Source organism: Montipora capricornis, chromosome 2, assembly GCF_036669925.1.
Source record: "Montipora capricornis isolate CH-2021 chromosome 2, ASM3666992v2, whole genome shotgun sequence".
NCBI lineage: Eukaryota > Metazoa > Cnidaria > Anthozoa > Scleractinia > Acroporidae > Montipora > Montipora capricornis.
This window is the reverse complement of record NC_090884.1, coordinates 2,188,306-2,200,805: the sequence shown is the minus strand read 5'-3', so window position 1 is coordinate 2,200,805 and position 12,500 is coordinate 2,188,306. Positions and strand designations below refer to the sequence as shown.

Below are 12,500 nucleotides of genomic sequence, written 5' to 3'. Positions count from 1 at the left end.
GCCAATAAGTTTCCGGCTCATGCATGGGAAGCTATGATGTGGCCTTCAAAAAGGATGCTGCAGCATCAGAGTTGAGGGACTGGTCCCGGATGAATGCTGACTTGACTAATTTCACACTTGTGTCCATACTTCCCCCTCCACCCTCTACAAGCAGAATTCTAGGGTGAAGGTTGCCGATAATCCCAAATCTTCACAAGTCTGCAATTCACAGAATGCTGGTGAGTGTAGGTGGCCCTTGGTCGATGTCATTTTTGCCAATTCTGCCAGTTTTGCAGTGGTGAGCACGGTGATCGCCTCTGTCCATTTCAGTAAAAAAAAAAAACATGCTTGCAGTCTCATCGATCCAGGTCCCCTACCCCTTCATGGACCAAGCATCAACACAGGCAGTAATCTGGGGAAGGCTCCAGTTCAGGTTCGAAGTACATAATGTAAATAATATTACATGTTTCAGTTATTTTCATCCCCCCCATTCTAGTTCAAGTTCCAGTTCAGAAGTTCTTTTCAAAGGGATAATGACATGTTGGCCTCCTTCTTTTAGTGGTGGCTTGGTTACAGTTGTCAGTTCTGTTTACATTAAAGATTTTCCACAGTCACTTGGTGAAGTATATCTCACCGCAGAAGACCTGCAGGTGAACTTCCAGTACAACCCTTCTTGTATTTGTGTGCGCATAAAGTGTTTGACGACTGATCCATTCAGCCAAGGGTGCTTTATTTATTTGGCCCATGTGTCCAATCTCAGTCCTTTGCTCATTCCTTACTCTTCGAGGTTCCAGTTACTTTTTCAACACCAGGACTCGCCAGTCCTTGTCATCTTTTGCTCAATTCAGGCTGCCAGCTGCTGGTATCCCAGGTACCTTCTCAGGACACAGCTTCAATATTGGGGCAGCAACTTCAGCAGCTCAAGCAAGCGCCCCTGGCCAATTAATCAAGATGCTTGGGCAGTGGCCCTGTGACACCTATCAAAATCACACCTGTGGTATCCCTTGCTAGTGTGTCTGGTCATTTAGCTTTATAACTACATGTATGTTTGCTGCTTGGTGGAGCAGCTGCAGGTTTAGGAGTGTGGGTACCTCAGATTTGGTGGTCTCATGGCTCTCACTGGCTCCTCCCAGCCATGAGCCCCTTCGTCTCTGGCTTCGTCTTCGCCTCTTGCTTAGTCCGGAGGTTCTTTGGCTTGGCATGGGGGCTCATGCATATGTCTGGGTTGCGGGGATTGCTGGCCATGGGAGCATTACTCAGTCAAGGGAATGGCTGGCTGGCCTCCAGTGGAAGCCCCTGGATATATCCCAGGTATCCAAACTCTGTTTAGCCAATGATGCAGTTGTTTATGTCTCAAATACAGTCACTTAAAGGGAACCTCTACTCTTTTAACAAATGTCACCTAAAATGTTCCATTATTGTACTTGAGAGAAGATCTGTTACAAAAAAGACGCATTACCTTTTGGAATTTTTTTATCGTCTTCCAAAGACGATAAAACGTTTTCTGGTGCCGCCATCTTAAACGTCGCACAATTGACAGGAACTTTGAGTCAAAATCTGTTTCGTTGTAGAAAGCAAGCGAAAACCAGAAAAGATACTACAGCACAAGTTTCCATGTTTTGCCAAAAGATTATAGATGTGCCTCGCCTCAAGCTATCTGAAGGACGATTCTTCCAAAAAATTCCACCTCCCCAAGCATAACAGGGCATCAATCACAAAGGCCGCAAGGTGAGTGCCCAAATTTGCAAGCAAAGAATAATATGCTTTCTTCTTCTTCTTCACCTTGATTTTTTGTTCTTTCTTCGCTTGATGAGTATTCTGGTTCCAACTGATCCCTGAAGGAAGAAACTGTATCTTCTCCATTCAACTGAATCCCATCACGAAACTACATTGTATACTCAACATAAATAAGGCAAGGAGACCAAGCAACCATGAAACGTCATCAGTACTTGTATTGCACGACATTCAAGATGGCGGCACTGGGAAGCATTGAGGCCGATCTTTGGAAGATGATAAAAAAATTATTTCACTAGGTAATGCATTTTTTTGTTACAGATCTTCTAATGAGTACACATGTAACATTTTAGGGAACATTAATAATTTTGTTAAAACAGTGGAGGTTCCCTTTAAATTCCTTGAAATCGCCCCTGAGTTAGCGTTGATAAAAAATAGATTTCTTCAATATCACTTAATTTCCATCACTGGGCCAGTTAGTTCCTTTGATGACATCACTAGCTTTACATTTTCAACAAAAACCTGCAAATTACTGGTAAAGTAGTTTTGTGAATTCCTCAGTAGAGTAGACTTATGTTTTCCTAGCTCAGATATGGGTTAAAACTACCCCCTAATATGAATTTGAGTATGATCTCTCCCAAACAACACCATTCATTTGTATCATTGGCAAAAAGGGCTAGGAAACACTGCTCTGACACTTCTGGGATTTCTGAACCAACATATTACATTTACATTATTGGGAGGGGGAAAGGGGACCTATACAAAACTACTGTTTGTTCAATGAAGACTGGTGTCTATCTTAAAAATAAAAGTTATTTGAGAGGCACACTTAAAGCAGAGTCTGAGAGTTACCTCCATCTGTTCCTCAAAAGCAACACTGTACGATTCCTGGATTTCTCCTTCGTCTTGTTGACTCTCAGGCAAAATAGAATTTTCATTTTCCAGTTCATTTTCATACAGTTCCTCACAAATGTCATCTGCAGTTTGCCCAATGCTCCCATCAAAATGTGCCGTGTAATTTATTCTAACCCTGTCAGCTTCACTGTCGCTTATCTGCCCGTCACCTCCGTCTTCAGAATCTGGGTCATTTAACTCTTGATCCGAGTCCAAGAAGGGATTGTAAAGAGCAGCATCACTGGTGTAGGCACTGTCTATTTCTTCACTTACTAATAAATCAGGGCATAACAAATAAACGTCTAATTATCACATCATATTCAAATCTGACTTGAAATTAAAGATACATGTATTTCTGATGACTTCTAAAATTCAAGGACTTTTCAATACTGTGCAACTCAAAGATTTAAGCATCTAATCCATATACAAAACATGTGCACCAATTTTGAATATATTATGTGAAAGTAATGAGGGAAACCTAAAAATGTGACCTACATGTACAGTGTACCTATTTGCAACAGAAGGGTAACATTTTGAGGTTTCTTTGAGGAGTAAGGTTACAGGACCTTACAGTACAGCTGTAACTGATCACTTATGCAATCTTGAATTTATGTAAATATTTGGGGGTATTTTCATCATGAATTTCAAATAAAAACTAAATAAAATATTTTTTACCAGTTCTGGGATCCTTTCCTTTCTGTACTTTCTTCGATTGTTCTTTCAAAACTTCCATTTCTTGATTCATTATGGTGTAAAAAGCATCAAGCTTGTTCTGGAGGGCTAATGACTCTTCCTCTGTAAGCCCTACAAAAAGGAAAATCATGATGAGAAATTAGGAGTCCCCAAAAAGAATTAGAGGTAAAAAGGGGGGTGTTTGAATATAAACACTCTCAAGGGGGGTACGGTACCTTAAATAATGAAAACAGAAATTGTCATTAGCCAATGTAAACACAATTTAACAAAATGTTCCAGAGTGTAAAATGGAGTATAAAAATGCCTACATGACTCCCTTGTACATGGTCTGGTTTCCTTTTTCTTTGTCACAATTTTGCTCTCCCTATTATTTAAATGGACGCCTCTTTTAGGCGCTTCCTGTAAGATTTCATTTAGCAATGGTTTTTGTTCTATGAGACTTTAGATTTGGACCTTCATATTACTGTCTTATATATGCAGTTTCTCTGCAGCAGGCCAGCCACCCCCCCCCCCCCCCACCCTCTCCCCCCAAAAGAACATGTTTTTGTGAATGCTCCCTAATAATTATTAATAGTCAGTCAGCAGGCTAAAAGGAAGCTCTGGATTAAAAAATATACAGTTCCCAATGATTGGTGTGTGGCAGACAATGAGAAAGAGTAAGGGACGATCAACAAATAAAAAGAACTTGGACAAAGGTCAACCCTGTTATTGTGGGTGCCCTGAGAGCAGTATCAACTGGACTAGCAGAGACCTCCTGGAAAGGTTCACTTTAGGGTCTCTTCTTAGAACAGCAGGTACATAGCTGGACGAGTATCTTAAAGACACAAGAAGTTTTACTTCAAACAATATTATTGGTTTGAGAAATGAATGTATATAATTTTAGTTATAGATACACTTCTTACAAAGCAATCATTAGGCAACTACTGCTTTTTTTCAAAATTACTGTATAACACCATGTATTCCTTCTTTCTGGCAGTTATCTGATGATTGCTTTGTAAGAAGCATGAAACTCAGAGTAGCAAATAAATGTTTTTGACATAGTTCAAGTCTGCGTATCTATTCAAAGCTCTGGTAAAACCATTGAGCACTTTTTAGCTGATGATCAATTTAAGCATTAATTTTATCACACCATTTTAATTTAGTTATATATGTATTTCGCCTTTATACTTATACTTATTTATTTATTTATTTGTATTTTATAATTAAACTGTTTGATGATCATGATAATGATGATGATGATGATGATGATGATTATGATGATGATAATTTACCACTGGTTAACATCCAAGTTTCTTTACCTGATGGCAGCTCAAACCGGCTATCGACCAGTAACAGATGTCCTGCTGACACAAGGCCTTTGGACGTTTCGTGGCTGAGCTGTACCCATGCGCCACCACCATCTGCATTTGAATGATGAATTTGCATCAAAGGTATAAATGCACTTCCCAGCAAATTGTCCTTGAAGAACCCTTTCTCCCATAGTTGAAAACATACTGCTTGGTCCAGACGGTTCGTCTCACTGTTTAGTTATCAAGCAGATAAAAGAAAAAAAAGACATCAGTGCTTCATTACTGCATAATGCCATTTTTAACAGTATACTCTGTGAATGTGTCTAAAGGGAGAGATGGCTTAAGGACAGTGCCTACTATTGTTATTGCGCATACGTTCTGCACATCTCCAGATACTCGCATTTCCTATCGGTGATGCTTACTAATACAGGGATATTTTTGCGCGGTTTAAAACTATCCGGAGAAAGTAGTTCTTAGTAAGTACTCTTGGTATCCAAAAAGAAAATTGGGGGTAACCCCCGGGGGGGTACTCGATGTATCCCTGGTTGGGGAGATGCGGCGTGGCCCCTCATACCCTGACCCTGTTTAAGACAAATATCGCTGATTTTCCTACCCATTTTATGACAGAATTCCGCTTTTTGATACCCTGTTTAAGACATTTAACCCAGTTTAAGACAAAAATTGAGAAATCGATACCCTGATTAAGACAAAAAATGATAAATTCGATACCCTGTTCAAGACAAAAATCCTGAAAAACATACCCTGGCTGGCCACACGTCCCCATTAAGCCCTTATAAGGGAGTACCCCCCCCATGCATTTTTGAGAGATAATGAAGCTTCAATTTGAGAAAGAACGGCATACATTGCTTTGTATTTTAAAGCTTTTTACAAATATTATTCATGAATTATCTTTGAAAAATGCGTGGTTACCCCCAATTTTCTTATTGGATTTCAATAATACTTGTTAAGATCTACATTTCCTGCATGATCGCACACCGGGGCAAAAATATCATTAATTAGTAGGCACCGTCCTTAAGACTAGGCAATGCCAGACACACCAAACATCTACAGTGTAAAAGCAGAATTTTCAGACATCAGCAAAGATCCTAAATCCACAAGGTGGTACACTGAGACAAGCAAAGCTCCCTTTTAAATGTCCGAACATGGAGCCGGTTTCATATAATATCATAGAGGATTCGGGAGTTTAACTTGTCAGAGTTTTTGCCAAACAATCATGACCTGAGTTTTTGTTAACCATAGGCATGATATTTTTATCCTGAGGGAACCAGAATATTTCACACCTGGCCGATAATCACCAGAGATTTACAAAAATGTCTAAAGATTCCTCCTCTCAGGTGCTTTCACCAGTAAATTGGTGCATTTGGGTGAAAGTATAAGATTATTTAATTTGAATTTTCTTTACATGCATCAATTTCAAGTCTATTTTACTTTATATTTATGTTCAAAATGTGCCTGTTAAGGCTGTAATGTCTCAAGCGTTTTGACCAGGCATAAGAAATCAGAACATAGTTTTTGATCAGGAATGACAGGGAAAAGAGTATTGAGCTTTCCCCCATTGTGTGTCATTAGTACAGCTTATTACAAACAAGAAGATATGGACTGCCTGTACTCAGCTGGTAGATTGTGCTCTAGAATTTGCAATAAGTTAGCTTACATAAATGTGGTGCCACTGAAAAAACAACTTACAAGACAAACTCCTGTTCCCATATTGGAGAGCCACCCCTGTCCACCTCCGTCTCCAGGGTTACATTTTGAAGAATTACTCTCACAAAAGAACTCAGCTTTTCTATACAGCATGGAAGGTAAAAAAATAAGCTATTAAGAGTCAAAATTGAGCATTAGAATCTTCGATATTCAAGATTAAATATGATGTGAAGAACGCCATTGTCTTACTAACTCATTTTTTGAGTTTTCAAAAAAAAAAACAATAAAATGAAGGTACATGTAATGACTTAAGCCAGTTACAGAAGATGAGGAAAGAGCTGAGCAAACTGCCGCGTGAAAGGGCATTGGAGGAAGAAACTCTGACATCACTGAAGTCACATGAGAATGCCATGTATTTTTATTGGTGGCTTGATTGACCAAGCTCACTCAGATCAATTCTCAAAATGGCCGCACACAGTAAGAAATTTGCCTTGTGAGGCCAAAACTATCCAACCTGTTTCATCCTCACAGCCTTATGAGGCACATTTTCTCACCAAAATTTCCCCACACACATGATGAAATGTCTGAGCAAACCACTCACAAGGCACTTTGCTCAGCTCTTTCCTAGCCATGTGCGACAGGCTTTAAAAACATTAATTTTTTTAAATTCTTAATTTGAAATAGAAACACATTTGACCTGTATTGATTTCAGTTACAACTTCAACTCCAGCATAAAATGCAAATGTGTCTTTCTTCTGCAAGAGAGGCTTTCTGTCCATGTTGGAGAAAAATATTTAAACACTCTCTCTTTGTTTCTGCCTCCTACCACTTGACTCTTTCTGCAGCTTGAAACTGCTATTTAGATGGCTTCTGGTTTTCTTTTTGATTGTTTTTTTTTTCTTACTCTGACCAAACCAAAACGTTTTCAGTGGTAAACATAGAAAAAAAGAGATGGCCTTATGCAGAATTCAAGGTTGGTGGTATCTGATAACCCTTCTTTGTAAGTATTAGTGGATAATATAAAATGAATTATTTCTTTTCTAATAATCCCATTTACATAGGCAGAGTGACAACACAAAAGCAGGTGGTAAATTACTGCACTTTTTTATCCCAATGTGCCCTACTGCAACAAGGATTAAATCCAATCATCTTCTGTTACATGTATACGATAGTGGATTAATAGTCCACTTCTATAACATTTATAAAAATAAATAATTAGGATAGTACAGGCACTCATCAGTGGTCAATAGTTGTGTTTAGATGAGAGTATGGAAACAAGGCTGTGACATCACAAAAATTTTGATTGGTTATGTATTGTCAGAAACGTGTTTTGATTGGCTGGTAGGAAATATGAGCATGTACCAAAAAAATCTGTTTCAATCAAGAAGTAAAAAACCAGCATTTTCCCTCATTTGTTGAATTACCTTGGAGGAATATTTTATAAAAGCAATAGAGGACTTTTTTCCCGTGTTTCCATAGACTCATCTAAACACTCGGGGAAGTTGGGAGAATTGTCGACAGTTATGCAAACCCGAGACGCAAACGTCCTGTATTGCTTAAATTGCAAGAATGACATTGTTATGTCAGCCAGATTATAATAAAACAAGAGATCTTTCTCAGGTGCATAGTACAAGAGTTAAAAGACAAACAATGGCTCTTTTTTTTTTTGTTTTGGTTTTTTTTTTTTGCTCTTAAGCATCTTGAAGTATCGATCAATTCAAAGTGCTGATTGCTTGATGATCTACTCAATGCAACAAAAGTCAATCGATTGATTCAGCCCGTTTCTCGAAAGTCCCGAAAACTTTTCGGACCCGAAAAGCCATTTGTGAAACTGCCAAACGCTTGTTTTGGAAAGCCGACCTTTTAAAATGTTTTCAGGCCACCTTAAATCCTCTCCATTCTTGAGATACAACGGGAATTGTGACACCCGAAAATGGCCCGTAAAGTTTCGGGACTTCAGAGAAACGGGAAGCACAAGTGGAACGAAACCAAATCAAGTTCAACATTCTGGAACACGTCAACGTCCAAATTCCATGTACAAGGAATTCAAGGTCAAAACCTGACTGCTTAAATCAAAGACTACAGCCTACAAATATCGGCTTATTATAATCATACAATGCAAAGCTTTCGTTCTTGAACGTTCAGTGTGTAAGCACTTGCAAGATAATCTTTTCTTAAGTTATATATGGTAAGTTCATCTTTATAATTGAAAAGTAAGCATAAAAATGCAGTACTAATTTCTTATAAGACGACCTGTGGATAAAATGACCTTAATTCCAAGGTAATTTTCATCCGTCACTTTAAAATTATCGGTGGTTTAGGAGGATTTCAGTTTTCTAATTAGCGGGTCAGTGCTGTGTGGAATGTTTCACGTCGTATCACTGCAATTAACTTTATTGATCAAAAGTCATCATGACTTACCTGAGTTACCCCTTAATTTTCCTTTTTTGACTGTTCATTTATAATGAGGATACATGCAAGAAAGACGAAACCAGCATAGTTAAATAAAATCTTCAAAAACACGAGTGACCGCTTAGAATAGTCACCTTGGTCATAAACAAGTACGAAGAATGTGATGCATCAAATTAACCTCATGTTCACTCCTTCTTACCTAAGACACACAAAATCGGCATCACTCAAATTCAAGTTACTTCTCGCGTTCTGAATTATCTTTTCTGTTTACCTCGAACATGATTTGGACACACTTCCTCTCGCACACAATGAAATGAACAACTAATGCATCTTTACGTCACTTGACGTCACTTCAGACCGAATGATAATCTATGGGAACGAGGGTGGGTGGTTATCACGGTTTGTCTACGTAACCAGGAGCAGGGTCCGGATAGTGTCGTAGAAACTTCCTCAAAGAAAATGTATTTAAGTTCTCACATTTTGATTAGGCAAAATAGTCGAAGCGAGGATATGATTCAATTTTCTTTTGGGGGAGGTGGGTGGGGTTGAGTGAATATTTTGGGACCTGCAGGCTTCGCCTGGGAGCTGAAGAGAAAGAAGCGCCAGGAACCCTCTCATAAAAGACGTGAAAATGGCAAGATCGGCAAAAGTAACAAAAATTTGGATTCCACGAAATTTGGGTTAATAGATTTAAATTAATAGGTCTGTAATAAAAGCTGGTAGATATAGAAACTAAATCATAGCAGATACCTAACAACTATTCACCGAAGTGGAGGTGGCTCAAAGCGGTGGAGCTAGCCACCTCCACTGGGTACTCCAGGTACTCCGGTTTCCCCTCTCCTCAGAAAACCGACATTTGACTTGATTTACTTTCATTGTTCATTTCAGTTTACAGTGTCCCCAATTAGCGCTCCAGCGCTAGAACGACCAGACACTTAAATAAAGTTCCTTTCCTTTCCTTTCTTCACTTGTCATGGATGCAAATCGGGACGCCATTTTTTCCCCGAGTTGCTCGGAGGTAAATAGCACAGGATATTCGGAGTTTGACGAGCGAATTAGCGCGCGAGTTCAACGCTATCCACTGTTTTAGTATGTACTAATTAACAATTATTCCATGAGCGCGCGTTGGATATGAGATGATAGATATCGCAACGATGATATCGCATAGATATCGCAACGAGGCGCGTAGCGCCGAGTTGGCTATAATCATCTCATATCCAACAAGCGCGAGTGGAATAATTGTTTTATTAAAAACGCCCCCAAAATATAGAAAACTAGACTACAATAAAAATAAAAAGGCCCAAAAAATCACGTGTATGCTTGCCGTGTTTGTAGATCATGGTATAATGGCTCATAACCCATGATGGCTTAAATAACAAAGAATATCAGGAGTTTGAGTAGCCAATCAGCGCGCGAGTTCAACGCTATCCACTGTTTTAGTAATAATACCCCCATCCAATAATTAATTCACATACTGAAAAATCCTGGTCACTGTCACATGGGCATGAATTGTGCACTGAGAGCACACAAGCGCATCCAGGGCAAAGGAGTGAATCTCGACCCCAGAGCTTCCCCAGAGCTCTTCTCTTCTGCACATGACTGAGGGAGAGAAAAAACTAAAAGAGCTCTGGGGAACCCTGAAACAAAATTTGCGCGAGGAGTGAGCAAGCGCCGTAAGGTTCAAATAGCCAATTTTTGGCTACCTTACGGCGCAGGCTCGGATCATGCGCAGACATAAGATACGACGCTTGACAAGAATGAGGTGAGTGATTGATCAGTTAGTTTGCTGTTAAGGTCTGGGAACTGACTCTTTCCTTTGACACAAGAAAAAAATTTAAAAAACTCCAACAAGCGTGGACCTGACAATTGAGACGCTTTCTTAAATACAAACTTTCCGAAAACGAACGAAGGAGTTAGTTTGTAAAGAAACTGTGGTGCTGCGTTTGAGCCGATTGAAGAGCAAACAATTGGTTTTCGTGTTCATGAAATGAATGGTACGCCCAAAGACCTTTCTGTTAAAAATAGATTTAACATAAATAAGCATACATTACGTGTGGCGGGAAGAAAGTCACGTGTAAACGAAGGACTAGTCTGAGTGTTGATCGATCGTCGGATCGCTTCGAGTGTCAAGTTGAGTATTGAGTTTTAGATTTCAACCGTGCTTAAGGCCTGAAACCGTCGAGTGAAGTGGTAATTCGTATGGAAAATTGTAAAGAGATTATTCACCAGGAAATGAATTAAATATACCATAAAGATTCATTACATGGTCCTTTCGAGTCGGAGGAAATACAAGAAGGAGTAGAACAACAAAGCTGTTGCCGTCATCGAAGGATTTTTTGAATTGGAAAAAGGCGAAGTCTACTCAAAAAAGGTGTTTATGGACATAAAGCGTCATGAATATCGACAAGAACAGGAAAATACGAGATGCACACAGGACCTTTGTGTACAAAACAGTGGGGAATGTGGAGAAAATTTTGACAGAACACGTGGAAGATTTAACGTCGTTCAGGGAAAAGTTAACGGCTCAGAAAGCCTTGTTGACCGAAAAATTGGAAACGACAAAAAAGCTGGATGAAACAATATTAGAGCTGACCAAACCAAAGGAACTGGAGAAAGAAATAGAAGATTCTGGTGAGTTTTGTGAGCACGTTTACAGTATTTTAGCGAAAATCGATTTGAGATTGGAGAAAGGGAAACATGGCGAACACACACAGGCCCATGCGACAAATCAGGAAAATAGTAGTACCAGAAATACCGAAAGCGCAAAAGTGAAACTACCTAAACTCGAACTCAAATCATTTTCGGGAAATTATCAAGAATGGCAGGGTTTCTGGGACACATTTCAATCTGCTGTCGATGGAAATACTGGCATCTCGGCCATTGAAAAATTCACCTATCTGAAGAGTTGTGTGACAAGCAATGCTGAATCCGCAATTGCTGGACTGCCTCTGACCGCTGACAATTATAAAGTAGCCATTGACATTCTTAAGGACCGATTTGGTAAACCGCAGTTGCTGATATCAAATTATATGGATGCCTTATTGAAACTTCCATCTGTCAATTCAGTGCATGAAACAAAGAGATTACGTGAATTGTTTGACAAGATTGAAATCAACATTCGAGGTTTGAATGCGTTAGGAGTTGAATCACGGTCCTTTGGGAATTTATTGGTCCCAGTCGTGATGGAAAAAATCCCCTCAGAATTACGATTGGTTGTAAGCCGTAAGTTTGGCAGTGAGGAATCATGGAATCTTGATGCCTTGTTGAGTGCACTGAAAACTGAGTTGGAAGCCAGGGAAAGATGTACTGCAATGAAAACAAGTGGTGCAAATGCCAATACACCCAGGTTTGAACAGTACAGAGCAAGAAGCAAACAACCCCATTCTGCCTCTGCCCTTTATACAGGCAGTGAGGAATTTACTCAACAATGTGTTTTTTGCAAGAAGAATCACAAATCCATTAACTGCATGACCATCACTGAACCGAAAGCTAGGAGAACAATTCTGAGACGAAATGGCAAGTGCTTTGTGTGCCTGAAGGGTGGCCATATCTCCACAAATTGTCCGTCAAAGGCAAAATGCTTTAACTGTGAAGGTAGACACCATGTAACCATTTGTGAAAGAATAAGGAACATTCCAACATCCAGGAATGTAGTTCGTGACGAGGAAACACCACATGGATCTGGATCATCTCAAGATAGGAGCAGAGAAGCTGGAACTTCAGCAATGCATGTTAGCAACAATGCCAACTCTGTGTTGTTACAGGTAGCCCAAGCCTTTGTTTGCAGACCAGATAACCGACAACTTGGATTGAATGCCCATGTGATATTTGATT

At 39.5% G+C, this 12,500-nt stretch overlaps 1 protein-coding gene across 2 annotated transcripts in view; it reads right to left on the bottom strand.

Annotated features, from left to right (window-relative positions):
* LOC138038417 (protein unc-13 homolog B-like) overlaps positions 1-12,500 on the bottom strand; it is a 61,125-nt gene that overhangs the window by 42,984 nt on the left and 5,641 nt on the right. The window contains exons 1-6 of one of the 2 annotated variants that reach the window (XM_068884276.1): positions 8,866-9,015; positions 8,676-8,705; positions 6,297-6,396; positions 4,599-4,819; positions 3,283-3,411; positions 2,566-2,879 (exon numbers count right to left, since the gene is read on the bottom strand). In XM_068884276.1, coding sequence (XP_068740377.1) covers positions 2,566-2,879; positions 3,283-3,411; positions 4,599-4,819; positions 6,297-6,396; positions 8,676-8,705; positions 8,866-8,887 — 816 coding nt within the window. In that variant the 5' untranslated portion in view covers positions 8,888-9,015. Of the gene's footprint in view, positions 1-2,565; positions 2,880-3,282; positions 3,412-4,598; positions 4,820-6,296; positions 6,397-8,675; positions 8,706-8,865; positions 9,016-12,500 lie in introns of those variants that run through there. The other variant, XM_068884275.1, reaches the window with a different exon arrangement.